Below are 18,100 nucleotides of genomic sequence, written 5' to 3' on the forward strand. Positions count from 1 at the left end.
CAAGTTCCTGGCAGATTAACCATAAGAGGCAGGTCACTTTTATCATAAATCGAAGATTATCACTGCTTTCTGGAAGTCAGAAATGAGATGATTCAGGACAAAGATCAGAATCTTAAAGCCTTGGTTTGCTGCAAACTCCCTAATGACAAAAGGCAGGCTAATAAAGCACATTGAAAGGAAGCACATCTCTATCAGTCTAGCAATTCCAGGTATGGGATGTTATATGCAAAATCAAACTTTCATCATTTATACTACCAGAACATGGGAGGAGAAACACATAAAACTGGAAATATCAAACACTGGTACCAATGGATTAATACACGCTCTTTAACTTGAGTAAAAGAGTCACATAGTCAAAGACACACTGATTGAAAAAGGTTACATTTAAATAGCTGCCTAGTACAAACATCTGCAATACATATGAAGAAATCTTTTTGAAGTTCAGAAATCCTATGGTTCATCTGAGACCAATAAGAGAACCTGTATCAATGGTGCTGGCAGCAGATTATACTATCCACTGAGATATTCAACTATAAACTGAAGTCTTGTGAATTAAAGATTGACATTTCCTGAGAGTATATTTCTAAGAGTATAGATACCCCTAACTCCTCACACAATCCTCAGGTTCTAGTAGCTGTTTTGGTTGCAAAAAAACCTATTCATTTAAGTTTACTGTCAATGGCAATATTTCACAATAGCCATTTGATGATGACTGTAAGAAGCAGGAGAATGAAAGTGGTTGATAATAATAGAAGATAATTTAATCTCATGTCTGAACAAAAATTGGAAACTATTCTCTTCTGAGGTATTTCAGTATCCACTCACTTCTCTATTTCTATCCATAACACTGTGTTCTCCTGCAGAAAACTTGGTTTGCGTGGAGATTTTTCAAAATGACCAAATATTTCCTTAACTTGATAGGTGGCTTGTTTCCTGAGGAGTCCCAAGACAGCTAGTTTTTTCCAGTGAAATCACAAGCCAGTCCAGGAGCAATGAAGACAATATTCTCTTTAGGCAAATTTCTTTTTATTTTCCCTTTTAGATTCAGATTTTGATTTTGTCCAATTTTACCTAAGTTTTTTGGGTTGCAACCCGTATCTAAGAAACGACACAAAGTGATAATGGAAAGGGGAAAAAACATGCTTTGTCAGACATCCTAACAAAAAATAGCTTATAAACTTTCACCTTTCAAATGTAAGAGATACTGTCCTTTTGTGAATGGATTCTTAATGAGGATATTAGCTGTGCTTCATAAACCAAGTCTGTGATTTTTAAACCTTACCTGATAATTAAATCTTTCATACAGTACATACCTGTGTCATATGCCAGAAAGTCAGCAGAAAAGCACTTTGCACCATTACTCAGAGAAGTATCATTATGAGTATTTCCACCAAAAACCAGCATAGCTCCACTTATTAAGACAGCTGAATGAAGATATCTTGCAAAACCACTCTCTTTCAAAATAGTCCTAAAAATAAGAACAACATTATATATATTAGAAGTCTATCCTTTTATAACAGGCAGCAGTTACAGCTAGGGTACCTACATAGAACACAAGAAAACCAGTAAAGTTAAGTTGGGTACCTAGTTAATATAATATAAAATATGGTGATCATTTGTGAGATAATTTGCCCATCTCATAATAAATGTTTCTAATTCAATAAAATGAATCAAAATAATCTAAGATTACTTTACCAACTGACTTACCTAAAAAAATGACAGCAAGCTATGCGTTACTCAGGAAATGTATTTGCCTAAAAAAAGATTAACCCAAAATTTCTATTAGCATGCACTTGCATACAATTTTTTGGCTAGAGAAAGAACAGTTATTCACCATTCATTACTGTTGTTCTTCGAGATATGTTGCATATATCCAGGGCTTAAATTCTCCCTGCATATTTCCCGGAGCCCCAGGGCTTCAACCCTGTGGGGTGCATTGTAGCTCAGGGCTTCAGCCCCACAGGTTTGAAAATATTTACTAGAGTTCCACTACGGATGGCTTCAGCTGAATTTAAGCCCTGCATGTGTGTGTGCTCATCTCATGCACTGGTGCTGGAGATCTGTCTCTAGCGGTTCACGCAGAGGCAGCCATGCCTGCACCCTGATGTTGCTCATGTTACAAAGTGTACAGAAGGCGGAAATGCTCTGCTCACCCTTCAGTTCCTTCGCACCAGACTCTTAGATGAAAGACTCCAATGTGTTGGGGATGGAGACTGGGTCATGTAATGGATATATACAATGTAGCTCAAAGAATAACAATTAAAAAAGGTGAGTGACCACTCTTTCTTCTTTGTGTGATTGCATATTTCCATTACACCAGATGACTCCAAAGCAATTTCCAGTGAAGGTGAGGCTTGGAGCCTCATCAGAAAAGGGACTGCAAAACCGCTTTCCCTACAATAGCAAAGGCATGGACTGTAGGCTATATTATCAGGGCATTACCCACAAAGGCTGTGGATGCTGAGTGAGCTCAGGCTGAATGCAGAGACAACTTTTCCAGAGGGGTAACACCCTTGGCGTTGTAACGTAACAATGCAGCTGGTGATCCACTTGAACCAGCCATTATGCTTTTCTAGTATGCCCCCTCATTACCTACGCATGGAAAACTAATAGTTGGGAAGAGAGCCAAAATTATTTTGTCTGTCTAGATAAAAAGCCTAAGGCTCAGCAAACATCCAGAGTGTAGAGCTTTTGTTTGTCCTTATGGATATGTGGCTCTTTAAAGAAAAGCAGTAAATCTATAGACTAGTTGAGATGAAAATCAGACTCTACTTTGGAGAGAAACTTAGGATGTGGCCAAAGCTGTAACTTGTCCTGGAAGAAAACAGTGTATGGAGGTTCTGTTACTAGGAAGTGAAGCTATCCTACTCTCTTTGCAATGTAATGGCTACTAAAAAGGCCATCTTTGCTGAAAAGTGTAACCCCAAACAGGAGGCTAATGGTTCAAAAGGGGAAGCCCACAAAGGCTGATAACACTAAGTTCAAAGCCCAATATGGAGCAGGATCCCTAATGGGTGGGGACATCCTGTCTAGGACTTCTGAGAACCTGATAGTCACTGGATCAGAAAAAAAAACATTCCTCTCCAATAATATGGTAGTGGAACGCAGAAATTGCAGGTAGGTGCACCTTGATGAAGCTGACAACCTTATACCTGAAAGAATCAAGTTTGAGAAAGTCCAAGATTTTTGAAGCGTAGCCTGCATAGGCAACATTCCATGGTTAATTGCCCAGATAGAAAACTGTTTCCGTTTACTACAGCAAATAGCCCTTTGTGGACTGTTTCCTACTATTCAATGGGTTATTCTGGACCATTTCAGAATAATATGCCTCCTCAAGGTCCAGCCACTGAGGAACCAGTCCATGAAATTATTGGCTGGGGTATGACATCCAACTGTGATCTTACAATATCATGTTTTTGACTGGAGGCAGGGGAAAAGGTTCCTTGACTGATAGCTTGCAGAGGTCTGAATACCACAATTGTCTTGCCCAGGGTGCCACAATGAGTATCATCTGTCTTGGTCCTGCTTCAGCTTCAGGATGGCCTTGGTAATAAGTGGTACTGGGGCGGGGGGGTAGTAAAGGGAAGAGCAGATCCTTGCCCCAAGGGAAAAGAAATACCCTTGAGATAGACACTGGGCTGTGGCCTGCCCTCAGATAGAACTGGGAACAGTTTCTGCTCTAATAGGTTGCGACTAAGTCCACTGTTTGGACTCCCCTACTTGAACCACTGATCTTAGAATAGGTGTGTTTAGGGACAACTCATGATACAAGGTGAAAGATCAGCTTAATCTGTCCACTATGCCATTCTGAATCATTCTGAATTTTATTTGCAGAAGTTCTGCAGCTTGACTGCCTCCTAACACAGGCTCTTTGATGTGGCTTCCCCTCCTCCGTCCCCACTTATTAATGCACAACCCCACTGTGGTGTTATTGGCAAGTACTTGGACAGTTCCATTGTGTAAATGGGTAGGAACTGGTGACACGCTGTGGAGTTTGCCCGTAGCTCTAGAATGTTATGTGTAGTCCCATCTCTTGACTGGACTACAAGCTTTGAGCTTGCCAATCTCCCAGATGGTCTCCCTATCCCATAGCTGAAGCATCCATTACCAGAATCAGGAAAAGAAGAGACAGGGTGAAGTGCCCTGCAGATATAATTGTGGCTCATCCACCAATCCAGTGAAGATAAGACTTTGCCAGGGATACATATCAGTCCACCCAGGTGATGTATCTGAAGGTGGTACACTGATATGAATCATGACTGTATCCCTTTGAAATGAAGTCTAGCATCCGGGTTCATGTAACTGCAGGCCACCGTATGCTCCAGGAGCCTGAGGCAATTTCTCACTGATGTTTGAGGGTCATACAGAGGTCTCGGATGGTTATGAGTCTTACTGGTGGCAGAAAGGCCCTGGTTAGAGTTGAATCCAGAACTGCCCGATAAATTCTATTCTCTGGATGGGTACTATGGTAAATTCCAGAGATAGACATGAAAACAGCTGGAGTGTTCAGTGGGAGCAGCTCTGCAGCAGCTAGTCATCCTGGTAAGAGTATACCAGACATCCAATAGTGGAGGTATGGAGCCACCATTGCCATGCATTTCATGAAAAACCTCAGTGCAGATGAATGGCTAAAGGGTAGGATTGTAAACTGAAAATGGTCCCCTCTTGCTATGAAAATTCGAAATTTTCTGTGGCCAGGGAGAATGGACACATGGAAATAGGTATCCTTCAATATCAATCTCCCAGATCTAATGAAGGGATAATAGTTGCAAGGGAAACCATGCAGAACTAAAATTTCTTGATTTATTTGTTAGATACCAAAGGTCCAGAATGAGCCTGAGACCCCCTCTTGCTGTGGGTAGTAAGTAGTATTGGGAGTAGAATCATCTCCCGATTCAGGGGGGTACTTCTGTGGCTATCAAAGAATGTAGATGCTGCGCTTCTTGCCTCAGAACTGATTTGTGAGATGAGTCTCTGAAGGAAGACAGGGAAGGTGGGAAAGACAGGAATTAGAGGGTATATATCCCAATTCCACCATGCTTAGCACCCGCTTGTTGGAGGTGATAGACTGCCACACATTTAGGAAATGTGACGATGTGCTCCCAAGGGGAATGAAGGGAAGCCTGTAAGAGCTGGTATCATTGGTAAGATTTGGTATATTCTGCATAGCATCCTTAATGATGAAGTCAAATGGGCTGCTAGGACGCATGCAACTGCCTGGATGAGGAAGCATTAGAAGTGAGGTGGGGGCGGGACTTCAAGCTTATACTGATCCAGCTCTCTAGGTAAATAGTAGCATTGCCTTGGTGGAAACTGTGGATGAAACTTTGTTCTCTTCCCAACTGGTCTAGAGAGAGCCAGGGATTTCAACACTGCCCTTTTAAATAGTTTATTGGACTTTGATGAGAATTCATGAAGCTTGGAACCACAGGGTATAGTGCATGTTGCCATGACTCTGGCAGCTGAGTCCACTGCATCCAGAGAAGTAGACTTTGAAACCATGACCTTCCTCCAGGACGGACTGACACTCAGCATTGGAGTTCTCAAGCAGTTTTATTAAGGAATTTCAAGATGACGCCCCAATATGAATATTCACAATGGGTCAACAAAGCCTAATGGTTTGCTATGCACCATTGTAATCTTGCAATTGAATACATTTTTCTGCCAAAGAGGTCCAATTTTTTTTTCTGAGTTGTTGTCCTTAGGAGACACTTTTGCTCTACCTTGGCAGTTTCTTTCATTTTCTGCTGCCACTACTCAGGAGCTCAGTGTGGCATGTTGATAAAACTGCTCATATACCTCACATGGAATCTGGTACTTGTGCTCCATGAGCTTTTTCACTGCCACAAAAGATGATGGAGCTTGCCATAAGGTTTTAATAGACTTATAGGCCACATAATTGCTTCATTTATAAGGAAAGAAACTTTCCCTGACATATCTGGGTGTAAAATGTTTATGATCTTGTGAGGATTTTCTTCCCCTAGCTCTATTTGTATCACCAGGGACAGAGCCATCCTTTTCAGGAGCTCCTGGTAAGCCTTAAAATCATCTAGTACCAGAGAAGGTAGCAGACATTCAAAGGGGGCAGGTTATAATCCTTTTGGGATTGGTCAAGAAATGCAGATGTATCAGGACTGTCTGAAGCCAAAAATGAGCAACCCTGATCCTTGGTACCTCAGTGAAGGCCGGCACTGGAGTCAAGCACCCTACTGGTACTGTACAAGGAGACTTTGCCCTTGGGGATATATTTCCGTAGGGTATCCAGTAGGGACAGTGATGGGGTTGGCATGGTATCGGGGGCCAAATGTGCTTAAACTCAGCCCTCCAATCTCTCAATCTGCTCTTATCAAGACAACTCCTATGACAGCAACAACGATCACTAGAGGATGTCCTGGATTTCAGTACTGGGAAACATAGGAGGAGAAGGAGGAGTACTCCACAGGCCAGGGATGGATGGTATTGGATAGCATTATCGGAGATCGGGACTGATATTTACAACAAGACTGCAGTACTGACAGTAACATTGGGATCTTCCTAACTATCAGCACCATGCATTGAAACACAGCGGTTATCATTGGTCTCTGAGCTGGCTTCGTAATCAACACATGTTGTACTGGACCTGAAATTGTTGATACCATAGCAGACACAAACATTGAAGGCAACATTTGCACCTCCTCAGATGGCTCCAGCAATAAACTATCAGTCTGAGTAGCTGGTGAGGGCAGTACCGAGAGGCTCATGAGATCTTTCTCAGCTGTGCAGGTCTCTGGAGCAGCTAGTACCAAGACAGGTCTTTGCCCCACTGCAATCAAGGGTGACAGCTTCAGTGCCTTCTTTAAGAAAGCCGCTGCCCTCAACAGTCCAGGCTTCTGAACCAAAGTCAAATGGCTCTGTCCTGATCGAGCCACCAGGGAGTGGTACCAGGGAGCTATGAGCCAGAAGGTTGAGCTGCACCTTTGGAACCGAAGTGGCTAGCTTCTGAGGCTAAAGAGTTTTGCACTGAGAACTTTGATGATGTGGAAACCATTTTGGCTCTGAAGGCCAAGAAGGCTCTGAGAGCTTATGTCTCTTTGAGGAGCGCCCTGGTATAATGTATCTCCTCCTTTCTCTGCCTTCTGGTAGGGCAGATGAGCATTCCTGAACAGGGAGGAATTCCCTCTAATTGATAGAGGTGATAGCAATGCAGGGTAAAGGGCGACCTCCATAATGATGTACCTGAGGTGTTCTATTCTTAGCATATTTGTTTTTGTCTTGGATCCTCAACACATCAGACATCTGTCACTGACACGACCCTCACCCAAGCACTCCAGGCAGCAAGAGTGAGAGTCACTCAGAGACATCAGTTAGTGACACACAAAACAAGGTTTGAAGCTGGGGACCTAGGCATAGGTTCCCCCAGTACCTGGCACAGACCAGAGTCCACTGATTTACTAATGAGAGAGAGAGAGAGAGAGCAAAAAATACAACTGGATGTTCACAGAACAACAACTGACAGCACACTCTAACCACATACAGTAAGAAGGAATAGAAGGTGAGTGGGGCAGCTCCATCTTTTATACCTTCAGCTTGGAACAGAAGCAGCATCAGGGCCTTTTGTGGGGAGCAGACAGGACCACCATTAAGAAACTTCCTCTACACTGCCTCCACAGAGTTATGGCCCAGTCTGACAAACCCTTATCCATGTGAGCAGTCAAAGAGGTTGTTTGATCAGACCCTTACAATGAATTACATTACTGTACGTCGCATAAATACATAATGAAACTGTTTTGCCATTAAACTTCACATTAATGATGCTTTCAGCTGACATTTTCTAATTTCATAACATGGTCGCCTAGAGGTGCATTGATCTTTTTACCATCATTATTACATCATTATGGTTTCCTTGTGTGACAGTAAAAACAATGAGAGTTCTGTGGCACTTTAAAGACTAACAAATTTAATTTCAGCAGGCAGAAGCTTTTGTGAGCCTCAGCTCAGATGCAGTAGGTAGAAATGATACAGCAAATGGGTAACAGTCTACCAGTACTGGCAGGAGAAGGCTCCTTCCTGAAAGATCAGCCTGTGTGAGGGAATGGTGAAGTAGATCTGGATGTTGAAGACATCTCCCAAGGCATTCAATAGGATTACTGTGGGGGCTGGTACAGTACTGGGCCCTATGCACACCTGACCCAAGCATCCCAGTCTCTAGCAGATGTCCTCTTGGAACAACGTTGACAAGTTTGGGAACAGGAACAGAAAGAAGCTCTAAAATCTCGGTACCAGGATACCTGAAATTTTATCTCCGAATTTGACAAGGAGTCAGAATATTTCAAGAGCCAGTGTGGTATGGTACCAGGAGGGGTTTTTGGGGATTGCGATCTGGATATGTACCAACATGATGCCAGAGGAAGCATAACAGGTTTCCTAGCCGCAGGTATTATTTGGTATGGAAGAGCTGGTTCTGACCCAAAAGATGAGTAAAGATTTTGGCACCAGGACTGAGATGGGCAGTGCTCTAGTAGAGTGCTCCAGTGCCTATGATCTTGACTGCTGTACTGAGTTGGGATGAGAGTCCTCAATCTGCAGCAAGGTGGAAGGCAGTACTGTCAGCCACAGTAAATCTCTGGCCACTGCACAGGCCTTCAGCATCAGGACAAACATGAGCTGTTGTCTCGCAAGAATTAAGAATGAACGCTCTGTCGCAACTGACAAAATATCTGGTCTTGATAGTTCCTGGAGTCAATGGCTCAGGTCTGACTTTATCAGTTGGTACCAAGGAGCAGTGAACCTAAAGGCATGCTCTACCATAAGTACTGGACTAGCCTTCTATGGAGGAGTCCCAGATTGGACTTCCAAGAACCAGATAGCAATTTTTTCTTGTGTGTCTGTGGTAAGGACTGTTCAGAAATCCTAGATTTAGAAGAACATGATTCCAGTGATCGGGAACTCCTCCAGTTCAGCTCTGCTAGTAAGGCTGGGGGAGTCACTGAGGAACTTTCCCTCAGTGACCAAGGGGGTTCCGATGCTGGTCTCAGAGCTGCATCCCTGAGGATGTAACAGAGGCACTCTTCCATCAGTTTCTTTGTCCGGTCTTGAAACAACAACAAATGGAGCACCTGTCCCTAATGTGACCCTCAGCCATTCACTTAAGACAGTGCAAATGAGGGTCACTAACAGCACAGACTTTCTGAAGCCCACACACAGCTTGAACCCCAGGGTCCTTGGCACTGGTCCTCCTGGTACTGGGCAGGGCCTAGAGCTCTGCTAAGTGAAACTCAAAGCAAGACTACAATAAGTTAAAAGAAAACTAAAAACACAATGAAAATAATAAAGACTTTTGAGTGTCAAGGGGCAAAAAAGCACAGCTAAGTACCTCACAAGAAACACTAATGCTCCAACCATCAACCACAGACAGTGAGAAGGAACTGAGGGAAGGACAGGGAAACTGCCCTTTATACCCTCACATCACAGCACGAGGCACTTTACAATTGGCAAAGCCACCCCAGGGTACCACTAGGAAATGCTATCTTGCATCAGAGCACAAGGCATGCAGATACCTCTGGTGTAATGGACATACACAAGCTCTCAAAAAAAGAACTTGATCTTGCCTTCTAGACACACATATATACCAAAAGGGCACACTGCACATAGATATATAACTTTAAAAAAGCAGTAGCTAATTTCCCGAAATAAGCCATGACGTCCACAAAATATCATTGACTAAGACTGGCCCTTCACACTGTATTCTTTCCTTAACTGCCATCAGTAAAGCCTGTGAAACTTTCAATAGTCTCATATACATTAATACAAATACACTGGAGTGAGCCTCAGAACATTTTCCAATAGGCGGAAATCCATATTCACACATATATATTAAATAATGTACATGAAATAAAAACTAATATGGAGATAATTTTATAGAAGTGGAAGTAAAATACAGTGTTACATTACATTAACTGGTTACATTAACTGGTAACTCTTCGGCATTATAATGCCCCAAATTATTATAATTTAACAAAAAATAACTGCAGAACCTTGGAGATCTTTTTAAAACACTCTCTCATCTGTATTAAAAAAATCACTAATGCTTCCATTGTATTACGGAATGTTACCTCAAATAAAGAGGGACTATGATATTATTTTCCTTTCATAAGACAGTGGAAAAAGCCTTAAACTACTGAGGATTACAATAAAATAGTATTATGAGTTTGGACACTTAAAAATAGATAAAAAGGAGAAAAAATTCTTCTTTTAATATTGCCAAATTGCCATAAGCTAGTGGTATTTAAAATAAAGATTCTGCAGTCATATCAAACTCACACTTTTCTTAATATTTCCAACAACCTGACCCGAGAGCAAGGCTTCTGTCCTTAAAATGAAGCCAGTAATGCCCAGGGCAAATATTAAATTAGCAGAATAAAATATTCAGAGAGAGAGATCTTGAAACAGCTCTGAGGTGAAAAACTCAAAGGTCAGTTTGTGCATAGAACACAAACAGCATTAGTAAATTACAGTAAGCTTGAGAGACAAGAGACTGACAAATAAAAGCATCAAGCTTACAAACAGAAAATTAATTTCACTGAGGTACCTATTAAGCACATGCCTAAGTGCTGTCCTGAATCATGGCCACACTGTACACCACAACCACAGCAAAGCACATGGAACAGAATTTCACCCTAAATACATTTGGAACATAATTAAGGATACGATTTGATTATGGAGTTCACGGATTCCAGGATCTCTGGGACTTCTGGGGCTGGGCTGGAGCAGCTGTCCACTCAGCGGATGCCACAAGCTGATCCATGGGCCAGCCTGCTAGAGCAGTGGGGCTGGAGCAGCTGCAAGTCCCATCATCTCTGTTGTCCCCCCTCTCCCAGGGTATTTTTAGTAACAGTCAGGGACAGGTCGCGATTTCCATTAATTCTTGTTTATTGCCCAAAACCTGTCGCTGACTTACTAAAAATACCCAGGACAGAATCTTAATCTTACACATAATTATACTACCATACTTTGAGTAATTAATTTTCAATACTGTGCAAGTATTATCTGAATTATATCAATTATCTGAATATGTTTTTTAAAATCCAGTTGATATCTTCATCAGTATTGTAACTCCTTCAAACTGATCATTTTGTTGAATTAATTTATCATCAATCTATAAATTACAATCATGAAGATTAATAGACATTATTAAGCCATCAACCGGAGACTCAAAATCACATGCCTGCCAATAGTTTTGATATGGCCAGGGCTCTGCTATTTTAAATCTATCACAGAGAAGAACAGTCCCAGCTAATATCCAACCTCTCTCATTGCAGCACCGCAGGAGTTTCTTTTAAACAGCAACATCAGCCTCCTACCAACAAAAGGAGACACATGCAGAGTTGATGGACAGCAGTCTCACACATCTGCACAGTTAGTCTTATTTCCAGAACTCATCTCATCCCCATCTACACTCCATCCCAGATACAAGCAGGAGTGGAGAATAATCCAGGCAGTGGGAGTAGTTAGGGAGGTCACTCAGCCAGTGAGCCCCAAGCAGTAGCAGCACTTCACTCTTTCCTCTAATATGACAAGAGGACCACAGTTTACTAGTCCTTAGCAGCAGGCTTACAAATCTTGGATTCTCAGAGAAAAGAAAAATTCTCTCTAGGGATGATGACCTTCACCTGCACTTGCTTAAAGCTGCCCTGCGCAGAAAAGTGTGATGATGGTTAAAGATGTAATCAATTGTGCTTCAGATGGCATTACAGAGGCAGTCAACTGTGCTGGAGCCAACAAGCAGAAATGCAGTCAGTTTTTCTTTGGGAGAAAGATGGGTGTGGGAAAATGGAGAAACAAAACAATGTGGAAGGGAAGTGTGGGGGGGAACCCATGCTGCCATCACCCTCTCTACGCCCCACTCCAGAAAAGTGAAAGAGAAAGATACTGAGTGTCACTGAGCTCACGGTTGTCATCATCCAGAACAAACCATTCTTAATATTTGTATTACCGTAGCACCCAAAGCCTTAACTAGCCTTGGCAGGATTCAATTTAAATCAATATATGTCAGTAAACGTCCATGTCAGCAGACATGCTGAAACTGATGAAAAACCATATTGCTCGATAACAACTGACTGGCATGCCAGCCTCCCCCCACACCTTGCACCTAAAGGGATCGGGTGTCACCGGCTCTGCAGCAGCACAAAGAGCCCTCAGCAGCACTGCTATCACAAGAGTGAACGAACGATGCTGCAGAGGGTTACATGCATGGTTGCAGAGCCAGTAACAGCCCACCCCTGAAGGTGTAAGGAGTAGGGAAGGTTATGGTCCTGGCAGGGCAGTGCAAAGACCTCTGGCCAGGGCCATGAGGAGGACGACAAGCCTGCAGCCCTGGGGGAAGCCACCCCATTGTTGAATGGCACCTGTGGAGGGGGAAGAGGAAGGGATGTCTCAGCTGTCATGGCCCCACTCACTCAGGAGCCAGAACTGTGGGAGCTGTCCCTTGGCAGCAACTATTCAATATCACTGCATCAGCAGGGGCTCATCTTCCTCCTTGTAGTCCTGGCTGGAGGTCTCTACTCCACTGGATCACAATCACAGCCTCCCCTGCACCTTGTGCCCTGGTATCTCGGGCCATTCAGCCATGTTTTGAGCCCCTGCAGCCCTGCTGTCAGTGCTGTGAACCTCCTGCAGCCTCACTGTCTGTGCTGCCCTAATCCTAACCCTACCCCCCTTAATTTCCAGCAACTGTAAAAATAAAAATTAGTTAAAAATTGAAAATAAAAATCTTTAAAATAAAAACGTGTATTAAATAATTGAAATGAGAAAAAACAAAAATCAAATTCTGCCAAGCCCAGCCTGAATCAACACTGAGGACCCTGCGTGCTGAGCACTGCACACACATACAGGTGTATGTGTGCAGACATGGTCCCTGCCCCAAAGAGCTTACAGTCTAATTAGATGGGAGTTTTAGATCTCTGGTTCTCCCTCCAAGAAGGCAATTAGAAGTAGGTAGAGCCTACTGAGAAATGAGAGTTTGGTAGGGTCTCCATAGATTTCAAAAAGAGGCTGACAGAGCCTCCATAACTTTCAAACTTTGGGATATTTTTTTAATGATCAGCCTAAAATTAACATACTAAATATTCTAAAATTAACCTGGCAGCACTCAATATGCTTTGTCTGTGAAATCTTCAGTTTAGATGGAAAATTATCCCTGTATTTTCTTTTTCTGAAAATCCCAACATTGAAAATTATGAAATCATTACAACGTTAATATAAACTTGAATAAAGACATTATTGTAAATATCTCAGTATGGTATACATATTAATTCAACAATTCTACATTATCTTGATCTAAGTTTACCGTTCTCTTCATTCTACTTACCATGTCCTTGTGTTAACTTCGTATCTATAAAGGTCATCCACCAATCCATATTTGTTGCCAGGTAATGCTTTGTATCCACCATGAACATAAATGGATTTTGTCATTTCATCATAGACACTAGTATGGCCATATCCACCTTGCACGATTGCTCCTTTTGTTTCTGGCACAAGCCATGAATTTGACCCTGGAAGAAACATAGAGAGACATAAAATAATACCAAAATCCTGTAAGGATCTATTTCTGGGAGAAGTGCTTATTTAGCATGAGTAGTCCCCCAGAAATCAATTGTGAAATCAGGGGTTAACATTTTATATCTTTGAAACTATATAGAAGTCTTGGATAGCTTATGCATTTTTTTCAATTTTTTAAATAGGCTTGGCTCATGTTAAAAGTGCCCTGTGTAAATATAGAACATTTAAAATCTGTATTATAAGCAAGAAAGTAGATAGATAGAAACAGATAGGATTTAACTTTTATAATGTCATAATCTGAATGGTAGGCACTTACTCTCTCAACTGAAATAAATAACTTTTGCATAAAATAAAAATAATTTTATTGCCCTTCACCAGTTTACAGTACACACACATGTACATATTAATACATTTGGCACCATGTAACCTTTTGTTTTCTTGTGCGGCTATAACTTGTAAGCAGCAGGTATGCCTAAAATTAACTATTGGTCACACATGAATTTAATCAGAGGGATTACGGCAGTAAACAGCCTTTTACTGATGATAAAGTGAGCTTCTAAAAAGAATCGGATCACAGGTCACAATAAGCATTCCTCTAATATCTAATCCCTATACATTCAAATAAATAGAACTACCAAGGCCAAATTGGTAATACCACTGTCTGGTAACTCCCAACAGTGCTACATATTTCATTTCTTTTCCTCAAAATTTGAAATACTCTTCCTGTCACCACGTAGTGCATCCTATAAATACCTTCAGTGTGCTACAATGTTATCTTTTGGGTAAAATTGCTTTATAACAACCAGATAAAACTATAATTTATATTTAAAGGAACCCCATTAACCTGTATATCACATTTGTTTACATTTTTAACCTAATATAGTTAACAACTATATTTATAACTACCATTACTAAAACTGAAAGAAGCTGGCAACAAAAAGCAATAATTTTTATTCCACATTAAGCATATTTTATCAAAATTATCCTCTAGAGTCTTCTCTCAGTTACTAAGACCTCTTTGACCGTATGTCTGTTACCTTGTTTTAGAAAGCAGACACTTTAAAACCTTTTTCCTAGAAAAATATAGTTCCACACCTGTGACTTAGCTGACTTTTTTTTCCACTGCTCATTTCAGATTACTTGGCACAACTAAGTTTTAATAAACATACAGTACTAAGATTTGAACACCATATTTTTCTGTACTGCACAATGATAAAAATTATCACCAAAAATGTATTGATCAAATGAAAACTTTTTATATGAGTAATAAAATACAGTTCCTAAGTCACCAGAATTAGCTTAATATTCAGATAGGTATATTGAATTTAATCACTTTATGGCATACCTTAACTCATTTTTTTAAAAATTCAACAACTGTTGGCTTGATTATTGTTCTGAAATAAAAGTCATAATATACTATTTTGTATTTTTGTTATAGGACCAGAATGAAGAAAAAACAGAACATATTTATAGGTCAGAAGACACAATAACTTCTCATGAAGTGTGCTCGATACAAATGGACAATTAGGCTTCAGAAGCTAATTAAAAGAGACAATTAAACAAATGCAAATCCATCTGAATTTGCAACCACTGCTTGTTCATTATTTATTTGACAATATGTCTCAACAGTTCAGCTGCTGAAATTCACAAAAAGATATATCCGTTAATAGTTCATGTAAAAGCAAAGCCATGTTCAAATCCACTTTCCACATCACATCATTAACCAAACCCCGCACACACACACTAAATAATAATCCTTCATATTTACAGATCAGATTGTTTTTAATCCCTAATTCTTGAAGAGATGTCATGATCAAGGTGGGTTCGAGGACAAGCTCTCAGTCCCCAGAAAATGCTTCATATAGCCAGGATAATATATAGCCTCTGACAGCTAAACTCCCACCACTTGCCTTTGCATGGCAAAGGTGTTCTGAACTGAAAGAGCAGATGTGCAAGGTGACGTGTTTTATAATCAGATTGCTCCAGGAGATGGGGTTCATTAGCCATGGTAGGCAGTCCACCTAGGAGATGGAACTCCAATTGCAAACCAAGAACATCAGATCTAGCCAGTCAGTTTGTAAAAGTTGTGCTAATCACAGATGCCCTGTGACTCTTTGTCTTCAGAGAGTATATCAATACAATGCCAGGGAATCCTCCAGAAGAAACATGTGATCACTTCACCTGATGGTTGTGAAAAATGGAAACAAACTACAGCATTCTGGGCACATACAGCAAGAAGCAAGCCCAAGAACTGTGTTTGGATCTCCTGGATTCTCCTGGGAAGAATGACCGGGAAATCAAGAGAAGTAGTTGGAACTCTGAAGAGAAGAATGTACATTGTATACAAGAGACAAAATGGAAGGGGTTGAAATCCACAAACATCAGGGAAGGATACAAGATAATGTTTCATGGTTCAGTAATGATGAGGAATGGAGCAAGACTAATCATAGCAGAAATATTGAAGAATAAGTTAGTAGACATCCAAAGGAACAGTGACCGGCTCATCAAAGTTAGAATAGCACTCAGCAGAGAACATATTATAGAGCCCTGCAAATCTGCAGATATCTGCTTTATATCTGCGGATACAGATATCTGCAGATCACGTCTGTGGATCAGGGATCAGCAGCAGATACAAATTTAGTGTAGGGTTCTATATATTTAGTTTTGTGTGTGTATACATGCTGTAGGTTGGTTGTACGATTGAGTAGGAAGAGGATTTCCAGATAGCGCTGAACAAGTGATACGAGAAGTACCACAAGCTAAATACTTGATTGGCATAGCAGATATCAATGGACATTTAGAAGAACACAGTGAGGGCTATGATGACTGAGGGAGGATAAAGCTTTGGAACCAGAAATGTAGTAGGTGAGGATATCTTAGCATTAGCTGGAGCCATGGCCTGACTGTTAGCAATACAAACTTCGTAAAGGAGGAGGAGCACCTATTCAAATACAAGAGTGGTGCCAACCGGACCCAGATCAGTTACTTCCTGACAAAAGGAGGAGATCTAAAAAATATGAGAGACTGTAAAGTGATCCCAGGAGAGTAGACTGTTAAACCAACACAGACGGCTTGTAACAGACTTCTGGATGAAAAGGGTATTGAAGGGCAAAAGACAAATTGTGGAATAAAGTGGTGGAGGCCAGCAGGTAAGGAAGTCAGTCTGAGATGTAAGGATGAGGTTCTACAATGGTTGGACAATGACCAAACCAGCTATGATATGAGATTTGGTGAAAAACATCCAAACGTATCACAGAAAGTGCACAAGAAACCTGTGACCAAACAAAAGAAGGTACATTTCATAACAAGAAGATGTGGTAGTCCAGTGATGTGCAAGATGCAGTAAAGAAAAAGAAGGAGAGATTTAAGCAATTGCAGAAAATAAAAATGGTGGAAAGTTATGAGAAATACAAGCTGGTAAAGAAAATGGCAAAAAGAGCAGTTGTGGAAGTGAAGAGTCAGGCATTTAAAGTTTCATACACAGGACTACTAACAAAGGAAAGAGAAAAAGAAAATGTAGATTAAGGTAAGATTAGGCAAAGAAGCATGGAGGATTTGGGAGCAGTGAAGTGTGTCAGAAAAGAAAATGGAAGAATACTGGTGGAAGGCAGTGATGTCATTAGGAGGTAGTAGTGATTTTATGAGAAACTGCTCTATGAAAAGAATGCAAAGAAACAGTTGAGGGAAGTATGCATAAGCAATAGCCACACAAGACCTATCATCATGGTGGGCACTCAGACAGCAGTAAAGATGATGAAATTTGGAAAAGCAGATGGTGTACCAATTGAGGTACTTAGAGCACTAGGCCATGAGGGTGTGGTGGTGATGACTTAATTCTCTGTACTGATGTGACACGCTGTGCCCCGTATACACCCGTATGGTGTGATTTGTGTATCATTCATGTTCACCCTAATAGTGTAAGTGTGTCTTGTTTAATGTAAGTCATGTAAAGTGTTTTTGGAATGCTCATAACATACTGAATATTATTGTTATGATAGTATGCTTCTTGCAATGTCACATGTGTAGTTATGAAACTCGGCTATGTAATATTCCCAAATATGTCTCTCACATGGCTTGAATAGATCCAGGCAAACACAAAACACAGTGAGAGTTCACGCCTTCCGGAGTCATGCATACAGAACAATGGACTGGCCTGAGCATCCGATAAGGCGATGCTCATTTGACTCAAGTGGAGGAAACCATGCCCATTGCTGGACATGGCCGATCACCTGACTCTAGGGGGTGACGAGGAAACATGTTAAAGGCAGAGGCTTTTTTGTCTCTGGAGCTCTCTCTTGGAATCCATCTACGAAGCAACATCAAGCAACTTGAAAGACTGAACACAGGAAGGGGAGAGCCTGGTTAGAGCCTGGAAGCCAATCAACCAGCCTGTGGTAAAATAACAAAAGGACTGCAAGGCTACTGAAGTGTTACATTTAGTTTAGAATGCGATTTAACTTTTTATTTCTTCCTGATCAATCTGACTCATATTATTCTGTCTTATAACAACTATATTAAGTACAGAAAGATTTAACCTGTGTTTGTTTGTTTTATCTAAAGCAGT

At 41.1% G+C, this 18,100-nt stretch overlaps 1 protein-coding gene across 5 annotated transcripts in view; it reads right to left on the bottom strand.

The window, feature by feature from the left end:
• Positions 1 to 18,100, bottom strand: part of ATRNL1 (attractin like 1) — a 944,263-nt gene that overhangs the window by 727,092 nt on the left and 199,071 nt on the right. For all 5 annotated transcript variants that reach the window (XM_067537030.1, XM_067537032.1, XM_067537033.1 and 2 more), the window contains exons 9-10: positions 13,346 to 13,529; positions 1,314 to 1,468 (exon numbers count right to left, since the gene is read on the bottom strand). In XM_067537030.1, coding sequence (XP_067393131.1) covers positions 1,314 to 1,468; positions 13,346 to 13,529 — 339 coding nt within the window. The remainder of the gene's footprint in view (positions 1 to 1,313; positions 1,469 to 13,345; positions 13,530 to 18,100) is intronic.

The sequence above is a fragment of the Emydura macquarii genome, unplaced genomic scaffold, assembly GCF_026122565.2.
Source record: "Emydura macquarii macquarii isolate MOO-44397 ecotype Brisbane River unplaced genomic scaffold, CSIRO-AGI_Emac_v2 contig_3692, whole genome shotgun sequence".
NCBI classification, from domain to species: Eukaryota; Metazoa; Chordata; order Testudines; family Chelidae; genus Emydura; species Emydura macquarii.